We start from the raw sequence: 20,963 nt of genomic DNA on the forward strand, positions 1-20,963 counted from the left end.
TTCATCATTTGTCTATCATCCATCCATCCATGAAGTTATCCATTCATCAATCATTTAACTATCATCTATCCATCCCTCTATCATTTATCCCATCTATGTAGCTATCATCTATTTATCCACCCATCTATGTATCATTTGTCTATCATTCATCCATCCATGCATCTATTTATCCATCAATAATTTATCTATCATCTATATCCATTCATCTCTGCACCTCGGTCTGTCTGTCTATCTATCTATCTATCTATCTATCTATCTATCTATCTATCTACCTATCTATCCCTCACTGCTAGCTACCAACCCTCATTAAAAAAAAGGACAGTCTGACACTTTTGAAAGACTAAATAACTCTGATTAACCGCAACGAGCAACCCCTATTCCACTGACCACTGATGAACCATGCTTGTCACTTCCTGCCAGACAGATGATGGACTCAGGATGCAACATGAGATGTATATTTTTGATTGTGTACAGTTTCTGGTGCATACAACTGTGAACATGGTTTATAAGGGAATTTGTTTCTGTTGGTTAGTTGTACTTATGTGATAAAGGTTTTTGTTTTTATAATAGGAAGGGATAGGGGTGAGAAGAAAAAATAAATGCTCGTTAATTGAAAACAATGACCATTTTAAAGGGTTAAGAAAAATAAAGGAACTTTTTCTCTTACTTTCTACAATCCCTCAAGAAAAAAAGAAATCGAAACCTCAATGTGTTCCGAAGTCAAAAATAAATTTTGAAACTTCTGCTGTTTGGGGAATTTTCCCGCCATTATTTCTTTTTTTCGTCAGCCGGATCACAATGCCCTCTTTGGAAACTGATCCTCCCCCGCGCCCCCAGTTAAACCCGTCACGGACGCTGGTGGAATGCATAATCCTCAGAATTCTGGATCCCCGCTCCAGTTTCTGAGCCTCCGCCCTTTCTCTCCATCCGTTGCTTCCTGGCTTTGCATGCTTCTGGCCTTATCCTTGGGTCTCTGCTCCCCGGGACCTGGCTCCCAAACACCCCGCCCACATTTGTCATCCTCTCAGGTCGGCTTTCTTCTCTAACACCGCATTAGAACTTCGCCCCCAGCTGCCGCCAGTGGGCTCCCTTCCATTGACTCAGGACAGTGCGGAAGCACTTTGCAGTACGGTCTCTGTGGCGCAATCGGTTAGCGCGTTCGGCTGTTAACCGAAAGGTTGGTGGTTCGAGCCCACCCAGGGACGGGAGTTTTTTTCCACGGGCTTGAATAAGCTTGTACAACTCATCAACCTTCTTTGCTTCCCCCGCATCCCTCCCACACAAGCTCCCTCGACGCCAAAGGTAGGAGATATTGGCAAACAAGTATGACGTCTGGACTGGGGAAACGTAGTTTGCTTCCGTCAGTAAATGCTTCACCACTCCCACCCTTGAAAAGGGTTGCAGCGTAAAAGGAAAAGGGGGGGAAAGGAGGGAGAAGGGGGAGAAGGGGAGGAACACTACAGATTTTATAATGTGTACCCGGTTAACAGGATTTGAAAGAAATTTGTGCGGAAGGTGGGACAATCTTCTGTTGTCCATAGTAGTCTATGTGTTGCATTCTTTGTGTGCTGCTGCTTTCTGATATTGCAAAAAGAGAGGTAGAAAATCGAGAGAGAAAATGGGAAACATAAAGACAAGGAGACAAAGCCATAGAGAGAGGTTCAAACAAAAAGAGAAATATGGAAAGATAGAAAAGGAAATTCAGAAAAATAGAAGGGGATGACATGGATAGATATAAAAAGGGATAGGAAGAGCGATGTATCATCTTTGGTATCTTCAAAAAGATGTTTCTGAAGCTCCTAATTGTTCTGGGTAGTATGCTGGGGTCTAAGCAAAAATAACTGCAGTAATCCAGTCCTTGCCCTTTGAGAGCTGACTCCAACGTCAGAATAAAATATTGGAGTCAGTACAGAATGAGTTTGTGAAGTATTAAAATCAGAAACAAATGAATGGGAGTAGAGTTGGGGGAGAGTGGGGGGAGGAAGGAGGGGAGTTGCCATGTGGGGAGTTGAGGGAAAGGCGTCTTGGCAGGAGGAAGACACTTTTAGTGGGAAGGAAATGGAACAATCTTGAAATTTCATAGGATTATAGATTTAAAATGGGAAAGAACCTCAGAAATGATCCAGTCCAGCCCTCTTATTTTACAGATTAAAAAATTGAGTCCCAGAGAAGATGAATAACTTCAAATTCAGGAAAATTTTGCCTCTCATAAAGCATGGAAGACTACTTGAATGCTGGAAAGGGGCTTAGTGAAGTGGGTTTAGAATGACTGGGTAACACGGTGATCGCAAGATATCTGTCTATTCCCTTTATCTTCTCAGCTGGCCCTCCTATTTCCTCCCGGCTGTCCTCCCGGATTGGCAGGCGACTGTTGAGCAGAGTAGCATCTGCTTTCTACAAACACAACCTGTTACCCGAGGAGCCCATTCCAGTTGTTACATTTGGCCTCGATTCTAATTGTTGATAATTCGATGGGAATTAGCAACATGAGGTCTTTTTCTTTGTTCTAAAGAAAGTATAGAAAGAATAGAGGAAAGGAGATCCCTGATAGTTATTTGAATTCACCCAGGGAGATATCTGAATTTATCCAAACTGGGGTGAGTTGGGGGCAATTGAGGGAAAGACAGCTTTGCTCACATAATTCAAGAATATGCTGACCCTTGAAGCTCCTAAAACGACCCTTTATTCTCACCACTTTTCTATTGCACCAAAGAGATGGTTCTTAGGAGGAGGGAAATAAATGACAGGTTCTCCTGATATTCCCAATAGATTCTTCAGAGATCCCTCCAGAATGTCGGTTCTCCCTCCTTTCCTTATTCCTCCTCTCTCTGCCCTCTTCTTTTTCCTTCTTCCTTTCCTCCACTTACTCTTCAGTCTATCTTTCCTTCCCCTCCCTCATTCTTTCCTTTATACCTCTTCCTTTTCTTCATTTCTTTTGCTCCCCCCTCCCTTTTTCCTCTTCTCTTTGCTCCCTTTCTTCATTTTCTCCTTCAACTTTTTTTTTCTCTTTCTATTCTTCCTTTTTCAATTCAATCCAAAAAACATTAAAAGCTCCCTACAGAAGAAGCAAAAAGAGATTCAATACAGGCCCTGTCCTCAAGGAGTCTTAAAGAAGGACAAGTATACAAAAATGAGTGAGATGCAAAGGGGAGAATAGAAACCAAATGCTCCGGCAATTTTGTGATAGGAGAATTCAATTTCATTTCTATCTCCTCCTGCTTCTTCTTTCTCCTATTTCTCCTTTTCTTCAGTTCTTCCTCCATCTGCCACCACCCCCTTTTTCACGTGGACAGGGGAGGGGGGTCACAGAACCAACATTTAATTTAGCTAGCATGGCATCTGCGCCCAGAGCAAATCATTGGTGAAGATTGAGCCTAGATTATTTACTCCCCTGGTCAGTGGCCAGCGAATCAAGGCAGGAAGTTCGTCCTATGATAAGTGATTTTATTAAAATTCATAACTCAAGCATCCACCCAAGTGCCTAATTGCACTTTTAGGCAGATAATCGAGCTCTGAGAGGAGTGTGTTCTATCCATCAGTCCAATAAATCTCATAAAGGAAAAAGCAAATGGATCTCTCTTGTCCACCCCCTCACACACACACTCCCCTCCCCCTCAGCGTTCTCTATAATAGTCCTGATTTGCTAGTACCTGCGAGCGAGGGCTCTAGGCCGATTCTTTCGAGGACTTCTCCAAGCCTTGCTCATCCTTCCACCACCCATCTTTTAGTGTTTCCCTCTTCCTTCCTGTCATGGACAGGATGGATGGGCCTGAGGGAAGGGGCTTGGCCTAGAGAATCATCTTCCTCGCACCCAGAAATTTTTCTCTCTCTCTTAAGTCTGCACTTAGACTCTCCCTCCTGCTCTGCACGTCTGCGTCGGAGAAAAGAACTAGAAAGTGGAGATAGGGAGAAAGAATGGAGAACGCCAAACACGCAGGTTGCTCGAGAAAGAACCGCAGGCAGCGAGAGAATCTGGGCCCACTCTGGCCACAGATTTTTCCCTCTGGCAATTTGTCTCAGTTTTGGTTTGGGTTTGGGTTTATTCTTCATTGTTTTCCTTTTCAGTCCTTTCCTTCATTGTCTCCTTTCCTCTTTTCTTTTTCCCCCTTCTCCTGAGCGCGCGCGCGCACGCGCGCAGACACACACGCCCCCCAGACTGTGTCCACTCTGGGGCAGAATGAAGGAAGGAAAGCACCGTGGGCACAAACGTCAAAGACGGTGGCACCCCCAGCGGGCCTGAGCTCTCCCTGGGTCCGCGCTCCAGCCCTGCCAACCCCTCCTCCCTTCCACTCCGTGGCCTCGCACCCCTGCCTCAGCTCCTCCCTCTCTGCTGTATCCGGACACGCGGTCCTCCTCCGCGCTGCTGTAGAAATTGGCGGAGAACAGCGTAGGACTGGAAGGCTAACGAGCCCCCCTCCTCTCCTCGGGGGCCGTCCCGGGCCCAGGGACGCCTCCTCCTCCGGCAGCCTGGCGCCGAGCCGCCGCGGTCCCTAGGTTGTCTGAGAGATTTAACCCCCGGGGAGGGGGAGCTAGAATTAAAGAAGGGGAGGAAATTGTATGCTCATATTATGTGTGTGTATACACACACAGACACATCTGCATCATGTGCGCGCACACACGTATACATACACATAATTGGCAAATGAAAATCAATTCCACTTGGATTAAGCAAAAAGAGCCAAGATGAACAATTCAGAGGCCGGATGGACAGAGGGAGAGAGGGGCTCCTAGCCCCCGGCCTAATCGATAACATATTGAGACTGTGCGCACAAGGTTCCCCTTCGAGGCTTTATTTCTGGATTTTCCCAGCCCCTGGCGGCCAGCTCCGAATCCAGCCTTCTAGAGGGAAAGCCGGGGAGTGGGGGAGGAGGGATTCTGCAAGTGGGGTCACAGGATTAGAGGGGGCCAGACATTTCGGGGTAAAAGGGGCTTTGGATGGAGAAGGGAGTGATAAGGGTGGAAGGCTACTGTAGGTGGGGGAATGATGAAGGGAGCAGTTTGGGACCGGAGGAGGCGTGTTCACGCTTGAGACCGGGTAGCAATTGTGGGGGGCCCAACCTAGCCTGCCTCCCCCAACCCCCCTCTTCCCCTCTCCGCAAACACCCTGAAGGAATGAGGTCACGTGGGGTGGGGAGTGGGCGGGACCAACTCTAGTCTGAAGGAAAAAAAGCCATTTTGGTCCCCCCCTCTCCGCCCCCCATCCCCAGTCCCTCCCCTCCCCCTTTTCGTCCCCTCCCCTCCCCTCTCTCCCTCCCACCCACCCACCCCAAGCCGTTTTCACAAACTCCTTTCTTACACCAGGTTTTTCCCCTCCCGCCGCCGGAGCGGGAGATTCGGCTGGGGCCCGCTCCCCCCCTCCCCTCCCTCCCACCCCCCTTTCCCGCGACCCATCGGACCCGGGACCCAGGTAAGCGCGCGCGGACTGCCCCTGCCCTTCTTCGCTCTAGCGAAAAGCCCCGGATGCACGGGTTCTTTCCCCCTTTATGAAGCTACCGAGTGGGGGGGCAATAGTGCCCCCTTTATTGCTCCCTTTTTCTCATACTCCCAGCCCGCCCCGTCTGCCTTTCTTTCTCCCCTTTTCTCTTTTTTCCTTTCCTCTGCTTCCAAGATGGCCGAAGCGGCTTCCCTCCCCCCCTTTTTTAAACGACTTGCCATCTCTTCTTCTCCCCGACCACCTCCACCTCTTTATACCGCAACCCCCCCCATTCCCCTGCCTTAGAGATGGAATAGGGGAGAGGGGTGTAGGGAAACCTGGGGGCTGGGGAGGGGTCTTCGTCCTCTCGACCCTTTCCACTAGCTTTATAAACACAACCCCAGCCGCCCACTGCTTCATAACTGGGGGAGGGGTGTGCTCACGCCCCCCCCACCTTGTACCCCAGGCATCAGGGACATTCGAGGAGTTGGGGAGGTGCTCCCTTGTTCTTAAGGGGCTGAGGAGGAGAATGGGGGTTCGCCTACGATTCTGCGCGAGTCCCAGTATCTTTCACCATGGGGTGCTCTTCTCCCCCTCCCCAATATAGTGACTTCTCCTTTATCCCCCAAAGAAAAAGGACCAGTGTCCATCCCCTGCCTATAAGACACTCCCTCCACGGGCCCCGCCGAAAGTTTGACTCCAGAGAGGTGGAGACGATCACCCCAAAACTGGGGCCCCATGTTTAAGGTGGGGGGGAGAAAGAGGGTTACTTATCGCGATATTTTTCGTAGATTGTGGCAGAGGAGGGGTCTGGAAAGCTAGCCCCTCCCCCGCTCGTGAGCTGGAGCCTGGGGCTTCCTCCAGTCCCCCACCCCACCCCCAATCTTTTGCCTCGAGCTGCTGGGCCGGCGATCTCGGCCCTTAGTCAACCTTTCCTTCTTTTACTGTATGTCCAAAAATGCCCCCGGCCCCCCTCCCCGCTTGAGCGTGGGACTGCTCTGGTTGAGGGGGCAGAGGGCGTAAGACAGTAGGGATGGTATAGAAATTATCCATAAATATTGTGGGAAGTGTTGGGTCTTTGCTTTTCCCCTCCCATTCTCTCCCTCTCTTTGTCTTTTCCCCGACTGTCTGTCTCTTACTCGTACGTCTGTGTGTGTGTGTATTCGGAGTTGTACCTCCGCGGGGCCTCCGAAGCCCTCCCGGGGTCTCCCCCAGTGTCTGTCTCTCCGCCTCCTCCAGTCTCCCTCCTTCCCCTTGCTCCCCACGGCCCCATTCCAAATTGTTGTTTTGGGGGAGGGAACGCGAAGCTAGCATTGGTGGAACTTTTCCCCTCCGGACCCTTCTGACCCGTGGGGGTGGGGTTAAGGCCAGGGCGAACGTGTGTGGGGGGAGGTGAGAAAGGATGGAGGTGGGGGCGCTTGTGAATCTGAGCTGGGAAGAAGCGCGCGTGTGTCCATGTGTCCCCAGGAGTCTCTGTCCAAGGTGAAGGCTCCTTGCTGGGGGGTAAGGAGGAGAGGTTTGGGCTGAGGCAGCCGTCCTCATGGATCCTGACCCCGGGGTCACTTGGTTCCGGGACAGGTGCCCTCTGCCCCCCAGGGAGCAGGGGTGTGCGCGCCCGGGGGGGAAGGAGCCGTGGGCTTGGGGGGAAGGCACAAAGACCAGTGTGTGTGTGCATTATGTCAGGCCGAGGGGGGAGTGTGTGAGCCCAGAGCCTTCTCTGGCAGGCTTCGGGTCCTGGCTCGGGCTGCCTCTGGCTCGGGTGTGTCTGCTCCCGGTGTCTGGCCACCTCTCCCGGGCAGGGGAGCGTGGGCAGCGGGCCTGGCTCCGTGCGTTGGCTCTGCGTCCCTTCCCTCGGCGTGGGTCTTTGTCTGGGGCTGCCCGCCTGTGTCTCTTGGGTTTGGCACCTTTCTAGGGGCTTCCCTGGATGGCAGCTAGCAGGGAGCATTGGGAGGGCGGGCAGCCAGGACGGCGGGCAGCCGGGGCTGGGCCGTGGGGGAGAGGGCGGGCTCCCGGGCAGTGGGGACCAGGAGTTGGAGGGATGGAGCGCTTTTCCATGAGGACTGGAGAAGAAGCTCAGCATCTCACGGAGAACGGATCCAGGCCTGCTTGCCTAAGGCAGGCTCCTGGAGAACAGGTAGATGCGACTGTTTGCCAGTAAAACGGACAGTCTACATGGCATGGATGGATAGTCACCAGAAATGCAATTTGCTGGGATGAACAACAGGAAATGGAATGCTTAAATAAGCCCAGCTTAGGGCAGATGAGTAAAGAACTGTCTGCCTGGCAACAAAGGGCCATGTCATGGATCACCATTTGGGGCTTCAGTTAGGTCTTGGCTGTGCCCTCCTACTTGGCATATGACCTTGAGGATGTCTTTCTGGGGTTCATCTTCCATATTTATAACTGGAAGGAGGGAGGCAGGAGAAACCGGGGGTCTTCCTTACCCATGAGATCAGTGTTTTAAAAGGCATACTTTATAATAGACTTGATAGCTGTATAATCTGGGCAGGTCCTTAATCTCTTTCATCCTCCGTTTCCTCACCTGTAAAATGGGGATGACATTCACAACTATCTCATGGGGTTGCTGGGAGGACCAAAAAAAAAAAATAATAACATATGAAGAAAGTGTTCTGCGAATCTTAAAAGTGAGGCTGTAGCCTTGTAATTGCCTTGAACTTTAGGGATTCCATCCACAGGAACTTGGATCAGAGAGTTTACCTGTCTCATCCCCTTACCTGCAGGCAGCGCTGCCCATCTCCGATTCAAGGCCCATTGGGATTAAGTTAGAGGGGGGAGTTTGCCAGCTCTTTGAGAGCTCTGGACCAAGGGCCAAAAGATCTGGCTTGCCTCCTGCTGGATATGTGTGATCCCAGTCTTTCTAAGTCCTGGCCTCCAAGGAGACAGGTCAGGATCATGGATTCTGAAACTTTTTTGAGTTGCAAACTCTTTGGCAACTTGTTAAAACCTAGGGATCCTTTTTTGGTTCATGGATATTCTAGGGATCCCTTTTTGGAGCAATGTTTTTGAGTGCATAAAATACATGGGATTACAAAGAAAGCCAATGATTAGTGAAAATAAAGATGTAATTGGTTTTTTCCCCTCTTTTCTAGTTCATGGATATTCTAAGGAATCCCTTTTCAGAATAATGTTTTTGAGTGCATAAAATAAAATTCCTAGGATTACAAAGAAAAGCAATGGTTAGTGAAAGTAAAGATGTGGTTTTTTCCCTTTTGATTTCATAGATACTCATATTTATCCAGGGAGCACTTAGGCGTCTGTGCGCTGTTAAGGTCCTGTCCACTCACAACCTTGTATGACAATTTGCATGACCTTGAGTGACCTCCGGGTCAGGGAATTAGGATTATTTTCATTAGAGGAAAAAGTAGTGATGAAAGAAAGGGACAATCTAATTGGCTGTAAGCACTTGAATGGCAATTCTTTGCATGTTGATGCCCAAAGTCTCTTAGGAAAGATCTAAAAAAGTACTGAAACCAAGAGAGACTTGAGGAGCTTCTATTCTGGTGAACTTTGGAACCAAAGAAAGACATCTGAGAGTGGAGAGGAAGTATGGGGAGGCTCAGGCCTTGGACTAGATTGTCTGAAGGTTAGAGAGAGCCCCTCTTCCTCTGGGGGGAGGGGTTCGAAGGAGCCAAGTTCTCCATTGATATCCTATTTCTGAGCTAGGTCCGTTGGGTTTGACTTCCTGTGGATCCTTGCCATTTTATCCTCGTGTCATTCTGTGTCACTGCTTCAGTCTCTTCCCTGACAAGATTGTCAGTGTCTAGTTTTCCTTCTCCTCCCCCATAGATCCAACCTAGTAGCATCAGGGGAGAGATTAGGTATCAGGTGTGTGGGGGCCCTGAGGCCCAGAGGTGGGGAGAGGGCAGGGCCAAAGGCCCCAATACCAATAAAGGTTCCTGTTTACTGTACCTCTTGGCATCCTGCCTGCAGGGCCCTGCAGGTAACCATGGAAATCAGATGAGGGAACCAATGAGCATCCCTTCACTCCCTCCTCCCTATTGGTAGGTCTGAGGCCCCTCTGGATGAAGGGACAGGGGACACCATGGGAAAATGGAGAATGTTTTTTAAGAACTGGGGAGGAGAACAGGCCATAGTGGAAGCAGATTAGTTCATCTGAAGCTTCTAGGGGAAGAAGAGGGACCTGGTTAGCCTTCTGAAGTGGCCCTTGCTTTGGAGGAGAGCTCAGTTGACTCCATGATAGCTTGCTCACTTCTGAGCCCATGAATCTTGTAGTCTGGATGTTAATGTGTCTGTCTTACTGGAACTACCTTGGGTCTATGCATTTAAAGCAAGAGTCTGTTGTTTTGGAAACACAGCAAGTGTGTGAATGAGGTGGCTGCGTTGGTGTGGGGAGTCTGGATTCATGTGTAAGGGAAGGGGAACCATCGGAAGTTGGAGAGTGAGTAAGACAAGGAGGAGAACAGCCCTTGGCAATGGCAGACCTCGGTCTCTTCGTGGAACACAGTACCCCCCTCACCCCGATACAGGGGCAGACAGCAACACAGACAGATAAGGAGACACTGAGTTTATTCTCTCTCTCTCTGAAGCCTGGAATGAAGCTTCATAATTTCTTATTTGAAGACCCAGCTTCAGGTCATTATATACATATGACCTGGAACAGATCCCTTCATCTCAAAGGACCCCAGTTCTTCATTTGTAAAATCAGAGGGTTATACTAGAATAGAGATTCTTACCCTGAGGTCCGCCAACCTGGAATGGAAGTATGTGTCAAATTGCAAACTTGAATGGAAGAAAATGCATCTTTATATTTTCACTAACCCTAAATTGAGCATTTCTTTCAATTATGAATTTAGAGATAAACATCATTCTGAAAAAGGGCCCGTAGGTTTCACCCTGTTGCCAAAGCTATGAACCCTTTTTATTTTATTATAATAATAACAACCAAAGTTAAGAACTAGCTGATAGAAGGGATTCCTTCTACCTCTAAATATTTAATCCTATGATCTTAGAAATTAATATATTCCTATCTTGCCAGGATTGGAGTCACTATAGAAATGGTCAAATAGCTGAGGTCCCTTCTGGCTTTAAATCTATGACAGTATCCTGTGACCCAGGAAAGGAGGAAAGACTGACATCTGGGCCTGGGGCCTGGGACCACCTTTTGTTATTTTTCTTTAACCTGGATCTCTTTTTGTCTTTTTGGATCTTTTTTGTCTCTGAGCTCTCTAATTTCACTTTTTCCTCTCTGGGTCTCTCTTTGTTCCTTGGGTCTTCGCCAATCTCATCTCTAAAGTCTCTATAGAAACCCCTGCTTGTGGTTGTGAATGTCTTGTCTTAGAAAAACCAAATGCTATGGTTTTAGAAATCTTTCCTGGTTTGGGGAATGGCAAGAATGGATGTGAAGGAGATGAAGGGGGAAGAGAATGTGGTTTCTAAGGGCTATACGTAGCCCACTCTGACCCTACACACTGGAGTTTTCTTAGAATGGGGAACTTGGTGGGGCTTTTTCCTGTTCATATTTGAGATGTGATTTCTAAAGGAAAAGAAAGAAAATTGGGATTTTGACACCTTCTCCATGAATGGTTCCTAAGTTGTGCCCTTTACTTGGTTCCTTCAGGCACCAGAACCTTAGATGTGAGAAGGATATCTTGGAGTCCAGCCCTGTTATTTTAATTCCATTTAATAGGTTGTTAAGTAGCTTATATTAATTATTTTTCTATATGGCTCTAGTTAGTTACAGTCAAGATTAGAATCCAGGTTTGTCTCCTGTATACTGTTGTTGTTCCTACCCATACTGGGTAGAGGGGGTCACTAGTGGGCTCTGGCACCTGCCATAGTGTTTGTCTGGAGATATAAGGGGGACCGGCATTCATTGGTGGGAAATGTGAGGGCTTTTTTAAGGGACTAAAGTTGGTTACTATTTGCTTATGTAGCAGGAAAGTTAGATCACACAGGCGTCTACCCCCTTCTTTCTGCCTCTCTACCCCTTTTACCTGCAGAGCCCCACATTGGGCTGTGGGAAGTGGCCCAGAAGAAGGTAAAAGCACAATTTCTGCCGTCACAGAGGTGCTCCGGAGGGGAGAAAGGCTCTTTATCCAGATGCAGACAGGAAAATGGGGACAAGTGAATAAACTGTGGCTCTCAGGAGGGAGGGGATGGAAAGAGCAGAATCAGGAAAAACTCCTAGAAAGGAGTCAGGAACAGAGCTGGGGAGGGACCGGAGGAACAGAGCAGGAAAGGAGGGAGCAGGGCCTCTGAGAAAGGTGTGAACAGGTGTAGTGCAAAGATGGAAATTGGAGAGCCTCTGGTTATGGAGTAATCTGTTTATTGAATTTGATATTATCAGTATTCCATACTTATGGCACAATAAAAGGAACATTGGATTTGGCATTAGTTTATCTAAGTTCTTGTCTTGCTTTTGCTACTAGCTATGAGACCCTGGACAAATCATTTACTTCTTTAAACCTCAGTTTCCCTATTTGTAAAAGGTGGTCTCTGATGTCTCTTCAGACTTGATCCTATGGTCTCCAAGTTCCAGATAAATGTGCACACACACACTTGTTGTTATTCAGTTGTATGAGTCCTGTCCAGCTCTTCACAACCCCATTTGGGGCTTTCTTAGCCAAGATACTAGAGTGGCTTGCCATTTTCTTCTCCACCCATTTTACAGAGACAGAAACTGAGGCAGAGTTAAGTGACTTGCCCAGGGTTACACAGCTAGTGTTTGGAGTCTGGGTTTGAACTCTGGAAGATGGTTTTTCCTGACTCCAGGCCTGATGCTGCCCACTGTGGCACCATCTAGCCACCTGTAGCCATCCATGCATATATACATGTATGTTTATATATATACATATCAATATGTGTGTGTATTATATGCACACACATGTGTGCATTCCGATCACACACGTACACACTCTCTGGTTGTGAATGTCAGGCCGAGACACGGGCACATCAGCCAGAAACAAATCTCACTTGTTTACAGAGAGAAACGGTGCAATCGTTCTGAGCACTGAACTCCAGGAAAGCTCTCCCAAGACTTCTGAATCTTAGTCTACTTTCCATCTTGCTCCCTGCCAGCTGGAGAGCTCTTCCCGTCATCTGACCCAGATCTGTCCATCTTTAGGCCTGTTCTCAGCACAGGTGGCCCCGGAGCCTGCCTGCTCCCATTATCTTCCTGGGACTTGCAGGTGCCTGGTACCCAGGGTGGGCTCCCAGCAGCTGATGGCGAGGAGAGGTGGAAGAAGGGCCCGGGATCCCAGCTTCCCCTCTTCGAGCTTCTCCCTGGCTCAGGTGGTTCCCTTCTTTTTCCCAGGTCGGTGCTCCCCCTCTTTTACCCCAGCATCATGCATCGGACAACTCGGATTAAGATCACGGAACTGAACCCCCATCTCATGTGTGCCCTCTGTGGGGGGTACTTCATCGACGCCACTACCATTGTAGAATGTCTGCATTCCTGTAAGTGGGGGAAGGGGCCGAGGGTGGCGAGCCCCATCTTCCCCAGGGAGTGGGCCACGCTCTTGGGGGGTCTAGCTTTACGGGAGATGCAAGGGTGTATGGTGAAGCAGGCCAGAGACTGCATTCAGAGGCCCCGGGTTTGAATGTGGGCTCTCTTCATTGCCTCTTCCCCCTCGGCCTCAGTTCCCTCATTGAGAGAAGTTGAAGTTTGCTCTGGGTGGTCTCTGAAGGGGCTTCCAAGTTTCTATAATGGGAAAGACTGGATTTGGCTTCAGTGTGATGCAGCAAAGTCCAAGACTGCCAAGGCAGAGACAGATACTCATAAATGGGGTACGAATTACGGATGGGAAAAAAGTAGCGCCCAGCCCTTGATGAGAGGGAGGTAATTAAGGAAAGGGGAGAATTCACGAAGGAAGCTTTCTGCAGGGCGCCTGTAACTGCAGTCTCGTTAGGGGCGTTGGACCCCATTTTAGATCGATATGTGGGCTTAGTCCTTTGCCCCAGTCCATCCCATGTGCGAGAAGATGATCTAGCCGGCGGGGAGGTTGCTTGGCCAGGTATGCAGGGACCTTCCTAACCTCTCCCACGCCTTTTCTCTCTCAGTCTGCAAAACCTGCATCGTCCGCTACCTGGAGACCAACAAGTACTGTCCCATGTGCGACGTCCAGGTCCATAAAACACGGCCCCTGCTGAGCATCAGGTGGGCTTTCCCTTCCAGCTGCTGGCTTTGCCTGCCTTCCCTTGCCCCTCACCCGGCCACTTTCTGAGGGGTTCCCCAAATGGGAGCGGGGCAAGTCGGGAAAGAGCGTAAAATCCCTAGGGAGGGACCAGTTCTTGGGGTGGGGGGTCGTGATTCTGGCCAAAGGGCCATGTGCCGGCGCGCCTCAGAGAAGGGGCTCCCCCAGCCCTGGGAAGGTCTGTGGCTGCCTCTGACGCGCTCTTGTGTCCCCTCATGGCATCTTTTCCAGGTCAGACAAAACCCTTCAAGACATCGTCTACAAACTGGTCCCTGGACTTTTCAAAGGTACTTCCGAAAGGCTGCCCTGCTCCCGCCCGCTCCCCCGCCTGCCTCCTTCGTTTTCCCTGAGGGTCTTTGCTTTCTTCCCTTCCAGATGAGATGAAGCGCCGGCGAGATTTCTACGCGGCCTACCCTCTGACGGAAGGTGAGCGCTCCCCCTCAGTCCTGGGCGGCGTCGGTTGGGGACGGGGGGAAGCGGAAGCCCGCGTGTGTGTGTGTGTCAGACTCTCTCTCTCTCCCTAATTCCCCACCAAGACCCTGCCCCCACCACGGCATGACTTGGGTTTGGTCCTTCCCCACACTGGGCTGAGTGAGTATCCCCGCCAAGGAAGGAAACCTGTTGAGTATCCCGTCCAGAGCCCTGGGCCTCCGGCAGAATGTAAGCTCTCGAGGGCAGGGACTGGTCTCCGGTTTGTCTCCGCACCCCCGTGCCTAGCCCTGTGTCTGGCACAGAGTCGGCACTTCGATGGTTGCTGACCCAAAGTGCGTTTGGGCAAGTGGGGAGGAGTGGCGACTGTGGGCCCCTTCCTTTCCCACCCCGAGGCGGAGGCCTGCTCCCCCGCACCCGGGCCGCCACCGACCCGAGTTTTCTCCCCCTAGTCCCCAACGGCTCCAACGAAGACCGAGGTGAGGTCCTAGAACAGGAGAAGGGGGCCCTGAGTGATGATGAAATCGTCAGCCTCTCCATTGAATTTTACGAGGGTGTCAGGCAAGTTCCTTGTCCCTGCTGCGCTCCGCTCGGGGGGGCCTGGGAGTTGGACTAGGTCAGGGTGCCCACCTGGGCCACGGGAGCTTTCTCCTGCTCCTTACTTGGAGTTTCATTTCCCCCACATCCCCCGGATTTTCAGCTCGGGGTGGGAGTGTTCCTGGTAATTAGCCCCTCCCTGGAGGAGACAGGAAGGGGTTGGGAAGGGACCCCCCTCCCTCTCCTGGGATCTCCTGGCTTCATTCCTTCCCCCAACAGGGACAGGGAAGAGAAGAAGGGCGCCCTGGAGAATGGGGACGGGGACAAGGAGAAAGTGAGTGCTAGAGGCAGAAGGGAGCCGGGGGAGTGGGGCACGGGTGGCAGTGGGCGAGCCACGAGGGAGGGAGAAGAGGGGTCCAGGTAGTCAACCGAGGAGACTGCAGTGTTGTTCCTTCCCTCCTCCTGCCTTGAACCCGTCTGTGCCCTCCCTTTCCCCCAGAAGACAGGGGTTCGGTTCCTGCGATGTCCTGCAGCCATGACGGTCATGCACCTCGCCAAGTTTCTCCGTAACAAGATGGATGTGCCCAGCAAGTATAAAGTGAGTCGGAGCCCCAGGAGGGGAGCCCTCTCTAGACGGCGTCCTGTGGGCTTTTCCTGTCCCTCACTTGTCCTAATGCGGCTCCCCATCCGGGGACCTTCCGCTGGGCTGCCTTGTGCCTCCCGAGGAAGGCTGTGCCCGGGGTGACTGGCCAAGGAGCTTGGGATGGGGAGCCAGCGTTGTGATTCAGCCCTGAGCCTCTCTGGGCGGCCCATTGTGAAAACCGTGAGGTTGGTTTCAGCAAGGTATTTGACAGGCCTCTCATAATGTCCTTGTAAACATGATAAAGCCATAGGGGCCGCATGGGCGCGCAGTTCGCTGTTGATAACTAAGGGAACGGAGGAACGGGAACTGTCTGTTTCTGCTTGCAGGGAATCTCTGGTGGGAAGGCCACGAGGCCCTGCCTTAGCTTTGTTGTAGTCAGCGTTGTTCTTCTGCATCACTAGTACAGCTGATTCTACACTGGTTGTAATAATACAACACTGATGCATCCCCAGGATCTGTAAAGTTACTGATGGATTAAATGAACAGATCCAGTTTAATAAGATGGAATTTTATAGGGAAATGTCCTTTTGCTTGACTATGAATATTTGTTAAAGGGTTTTTCTAATATAGGGGAGAACACAAATGCAAATTGAAAAAAGATAAAAGTTTAAATTTTTTAAAAGGAAAAAAGATGAAATTCAATAGGAATAACCACTAAGTCCTGGGAGGGGGTTTTAAAAGAATTCAATTGTACCAGTATGGGATCCAGGAAACATGTCTATATATATTTCAAATGATTGAGGCCTGACTGTAAGTTCTGTATGAATCCACAAATGAGTTGTTGTTTTTTAAGCTGCTTTGATTTTAATTAATCCAATAGAATAATTAAATAATCATTATTAATCACTTGAACTTGAGCAAGAAGAATAAACATCCCTCTGTCCTGGTGAGACCAAATCTAGAGTATTCAGTTCTGGGCACCACAATCTGGGGAGGGCATGACCAGCTGGGGCCCATGTAGAGAATGGTGACCAGGATGGTGACTGGGTGAACGAATGAATGAAGCATAAAGAAATTACTATATGCTAAGTGCTGAGAATACAGGTAGAAATAAGGTGGGCTTTGTACTCCAAGAGCTCACGTTCTACCGAACAGGCTCAAAACTGATAAATGGAAATTATTTGAGGAACCTGGGGCATTATTTAATTTAGAGAAGAGATGGACGTCTGGGACAGCTGGTGCATTTATAGGTGTTTTCAAGTATTTAAAGGGCTGTCCTTGTGGAAGAGGGATTTCGTTTGCTCTTCCTGGGTCTCTAGACAATAAAATTAGAAATGATAGGAGAGGCAAATTTAGTTCCATTTAAGAATCATTAAAAATCACATGTACAGTATAATCCATTTCAAGTTGTGTGCCTTCTTAGGAAGGGATGTGGGGAGGGAAGAAAGAATAGAATTTGGAACTAGAAGCTTTTTTTGTTTCCTTTTAATCTCTTTTTTTAATGTTTAAAGATAGTTTTCAACATTTGATTTTGCAAGATTTTAAGTTCCAAATTTTTCTCCATTCCTTCCTTACCTCCCTAGTCTCTAATCACATGTATAATAAAACCTGTATCAGATTGTGTATCAACTTAGCAAAGGATGTAAGGAGGGAGAAAAGAATAGAATTTTGAACTAGAAATTTTTTTTGCTTCCTTTAATCTTTTTTTTAATGTTTAAAAATAGATTTCAATACTCGATTTTTTTAAGATTTTACTTTCCAAATTTTTCTCTACCCCCTTCTTTACATCCCCAATCATGTTAAACATATTGACACATTAATCATGCTGGAAAAGAAAAATCAGAACAAAAAGGGAAAAACCATAAGGGAAAAAATTAAAAGAGTATGCTTTGATCCACATTCAGTCTCCATAGCTCTCTCTTTGGATTCAGATGGCATTTTCCATCCCAAGTTTATTAAAATTGTCTGAGATCACCGTCTTGCAAGAAGAGCCAAGTCTGTCATAGTTGATCATCACACAATGTTGCTCTTACTGTATTACAATGTTCTCCTGAGAACCAAAATTTTTAAAAAGAGCTTAAAATTATTATTTAAAAAATATTTATTTGTTTTGCTGAGGCAGTTGGGGTTAAGTGACTTGCCCAGGGTCAAATAGCTAGGAAGGGTTAAGTGTCCAGATTAGAACTCAGGTCCTCCTGACTTCACGGCTGGTGTAAAATTATTTTAACATGTGAGTAGAGGGAAAATATTGTCTAAAAAATTTTAAATGCTTTTTCATGCAAAAAAAAAAAAAAAACATTTGTGCCTTCTTAGATAGAATACTTTTTAAAAATTAGAATGAATAACCCTCAGGTGGTAGTGAGCTTCCTCATCATTGGGCTTGAGGATCATTTGTCGGAAATGTAAAGAGGATTCTTACAAATATTGGTTGGAGCAGACGCCCCCGAAGTCCCTGCAAGCTCAAAAATGAGCATTTTAAGCTACCTGTTCTCTCCGTGCCATGGAGGGGAAGGCTGGCAAGCTGGTAACCCCTTGGCTTCCCCTCCCTCTCCGGGGAGGGGTGTTGCTTCCCCAGGTGGAGGTGCTGTATGAGGACGAACCCCTGAAGGAGTACTACACGCTCATGGACATTGCCTACATTTACCCTTGGAGACGGGTGAGCGCGGGAGAGTGGGGGGCCGGGGCAGGCAGGGCGGGGATAGTTCCCACCACCAACCTGGGCTCTTCTCCCGCCCTCGCCCCTCCTTCCTTTCGCTTCCGGGTCAGGGGTCGTTTCTCTCTGGCCGTTTTTGCTGGTTTCCCGCCTGTCTCAGTCACACACACCCCCGCCCCCCCCTTTCTCTTGGTGCTGCTGCTGTTCTGGTGGGGGAGGGGGGCCTTCTGGCCCTGACCCTCCCTGTCTGTCTCCCGGCTCCCTGCCCTTTGCAGAATGGCCCTCTCCCCCTCAAGTACCGAGTCCAGCCGGCCTGCAAGCGGCTTCCTCTGCCCACCGTGGCGGCTCCCTCAGAAGGCACCAACACCAGCGGGGCGTCCGAGTGCGAGTCGGTCAGCGACAAGGCCCCCAGCCCCGCCACCCTGCCCGCCACCTCCTCCTCTCTGCCCAGCCCCGCGACTCCCTCCCATGGCTCCCCCAGCTCGCACGGGCCGGCTGCCGCCCACCCCGCCTCCCCGAGCCCCACATCTGCCCCAGGGGGCACTGCCAATGGCGGCACCTCGAACTGCCTGCAGACACCGCCGTCTACCAGCAGGGGGCGCAAGATGACTGTCAATGGGACCCCAGTGCCCCCCTTGACATGAGGACCAGGGTTTTCCTCCCTCCTGTTTGTGCGGCCTCTCTTCTCTGCCCTCTCCCCTTTTTGGCTTCCCTTCTTCCCTCCCTGGCCCAAGTTCCCTCTACCTTACCCTGAAGGGTAGAGGGGGGTTGGGCTTTATAAATAAATTTATCTATATATATATATATACATATATATATATGTACATAGGAAAACCAAATATACATACTTATTTTCTATGGATTAGCCAGATTAATTTAAAAGCTGCAGGAAACAGAGACCTTACATGTGTGTGTGTGTGCAGGTACGGGTGCGGATTGTGTGTGTTTGGGCTTTTTGTTTTTTTCATTTCATCCTTTAACGAAACTGCATGACTTACTCTGGCTCCTTCCCCTTTTGGATTAAACATTTAGCTGGGAAGGGGCAGGGAAGTAGAGTCTTTGGGGGTGCGTCAGCCCCATCCTCCTACTCTCCCCTCCCTTCGAGGAATGGGCGGAGATGTGAACCCCATCCCCCCCAAGACCCCAAAGCTTTGGGTAGCCCCGGTCCTGCAGGGGCAGGTTTGGGAGATGGGCTGTGACCATAAAGGGGACGGGGGGTGGGGAGAGCTGACTCTCCATTCCTCTGGCCTTTGCTCCCACCCACCCCCATGCTTAACGCAGGGAGCATTTCTCTGACAGTGCCTTTTGCAAATGCAGTTTGTCCTTCGGTTCTGAGCGGGGAGACCCGGAGGGGTGGCTGGCAGTAGTCCCCAACCTCTCCCCTCTCCCCCTTCCCCAGCCTTGTAGCTTCTGTGCATAGATTAGGTTCTTTTTTCCTTTTGTTTGTGCCCTTTTTTGGCATTAATCTTGCTGAAGGAGAGAACTTGGGCGGGGGGACCGAGCTCCTGGACCCACCTAGAAGCTTTTCCAGTGTGGATACTTTTCCCCTCCCTTCCCCCGACTCCCATACCCCTCTTGCCAGGGGTTAACTGAGGCCGCAAGTGAAGTCCACGTTTGGGACTTTGTGGGGAGAGGGCATTTGAACCTCACACAAGCACACTGACCCCAGACTTGGGAAAAGGCCCTGGGAGGGTCAGCAGTCCCCTCCCCCTTCTCCTACCCAGGGACCCCAAGTTCAGGACAGATGTCAAGGGGGATTCTCAAAGCACAAGACAAAGGTAGGATTCCCAGTGCCCTTCTTTCCCCAGGACTGTTGCCTGCAGGCTGAACAGACACCTTGGTTTGGGGTGGGGTGGGGTGGGGTGGGCCCGGGGACAAGGCTCAAGTACTTGGTTACAGGCTGGCCCGTCCCTCCTACAATGTAAATAGTGAGAAGGTGGGATGGGATGAGGCGGCAGGGGTACGACCAACCAAATGGCTTTGTCTGTGTGCATCCTGTCCTTGTTGGGGGTTCTGTGATCTGTTCGTGTTCCCTCCCTCCCTCCCCCGCCTTGGCGTTTGTACGACTAATCAGCTTTGTAATAAATGCTGCAGATTCTCCTTGGGTTTGTGCCTGGTTTTTTGGGGGGTGGCTTATGATGGGGAGTCCGATGTTAAGTAGGATCCTTACACCCTCAGTTCACTTCATGGCCTCTGTCTTAACACTCTTAATAGTCAAGAAATAAAAGCAGTTATCCCTACTCCCCTATGGAGCTACTGGAGAATTAACTTAAAAAAAACCTTAAAGTTGGCAAAAAATTCTGTGTTCATAGATGACAACTGCAAGGGAGCCCGGAGTTCATCTAGTCTGAGCTCGTTTTACAGACGAGACACCCAGAGACATCCACAGCTAGTGGTGGCTGGGGGGATGGGGAAGCAGGAGTTCCTGATAAACCCTAGACTCCAGTGATCCTGGCTTAGCCTCACAACAGCCCTGGGAGGGGGGGGTTCTACGGGGACTGTCACCCCTGACTTAGAGATGAGCCACTAGGGATGTCACAAAAGTCCTAGTGCACCAAGGCTGCCCAACTTGCCATTTGTCCTCAACACAAGTTGAATCCAGGCTGTTCTCATTCTTTGGGCTAATTATTATGCCGCACAACTTGCCCTGCTGAATGCCCAGAATTCAGGAATTTAATTCTAGAATTGACATTTTCTCTATCTGTAAAGATATGCCATAGGGTGTTTGGGGTGGGATGTCTTTGATAGGTGGGAAAGGGGACAGGACTGGAGAGTCTTAAACCCATTATTGCAATTATTAGTAATATCACTGCTAGTGTTGGTATATAAACATGTGTATGTTAAATATGTTTTACAAAATTAAATACAATAAGTATATGTTCAACTTTGCAAAGCACTTTACATGTGTTAACTCATTTGGTCAGACAAGGGCCTTTTCCCAGCCCAATAAGTATATATGAAGTGTCTGCTGTGTGCCAGGTGCTGTGCTAGGGATTGGGGACAGAAGTTGATAGAAGGAAGCATTCCCTATTCATCAGGTGTGTTCATGTAACTTCCAAAACCTCGGGGAGAAAAGGAGGCAGAGCAAGGAGGGCTGGATTTGGATGAGGGACTTTGGAAAAAGACACCACATCTCCCCCCCCCCCCCCCCCCCCCCCCCCCCCCCCCCCGCCG

The 20,963-nt window shown here is 49.6% G+C and overlaps 1 protein-coding gene and 1 non-coding gene across 8 annotated transcripts; both read left to right on the top strand.

Annotated features, from left to right (window-relative positions):
• The first annotated feature begins 1,131 nt into the window (after window positions 1-1,131).
• TRNAN-GUU (transfer RNA asparagine (anticodon GUU)) lies at window positions 1,132-1,205 on the top strand. Its single transcript has one exon. It is a non-coding gene; the product is annotated as a tRNA-Asn (tRNA).
• On the top strand, window positions 1,148-19,889 carry PCGF2 (polycomb group ring finger 2). 7 transcript variants are annotated; one of them, XM_051994653.1, is made up of 10 exons: window positions 1,148-1,302; window positions 12,708-12,850; window positions 13,454-13,550; window positions 13,819-13,874; window positions 13,963-14,013; window positions 14,469-14,577; window positions 14,833-14,887; window positions 15,053-15,151; window positions 17,712-17,792; window positions 18,065-19,889. In XM_051994653.1, the coding sequence occupies exons 2-10, from the start codon at window positions 12,739-12,741 to the stop codon at window positions 18,431-18,433; spliced, it is 1,029 nt and encodes a 342-aa protein (XP_051850613.1). In that variant the 5' UTR covers window positions 1,148-1,302; window positions 12,708-12,738; the 3' UTR covers window positions 18,434-19,889. The 7 variants fall into 7 exon arrangements, with proteins under 7 accessions (XP_051850613.1, XP_051850616.1, XP_051850611.1 ...); XM_051994656.1 differs by lacking the exon at window positions 1,148-1,302 and adding an exon at window positions 5,179-5,407; XM_051994651.1 differs by lacking the exon at window positions 1,148-1,302 and adding an exon at window positions 6,809-6,895.
• The last annotated feature ends 1,074 nt before the right edge of the window (window positions 19,890-20,963 follow it).

This window comes from Antechinus flavipes, chromosome 4 (assembly GCF_016432865.1).
Source record: "Antechinus flavipes isolate AdamAnt ecotype Samford, QLD, Australia chromosome 4, AdamAnt_v2, whole genome shotgun sequence".
Classification (NCBI taxonomy): domain Eukaryota; kingdom Metazoa; phylum Chordata; class Mammalia; order Dasyuromorphia; family Dasyuridae; genus Antechinus; species Antechinus flavipes.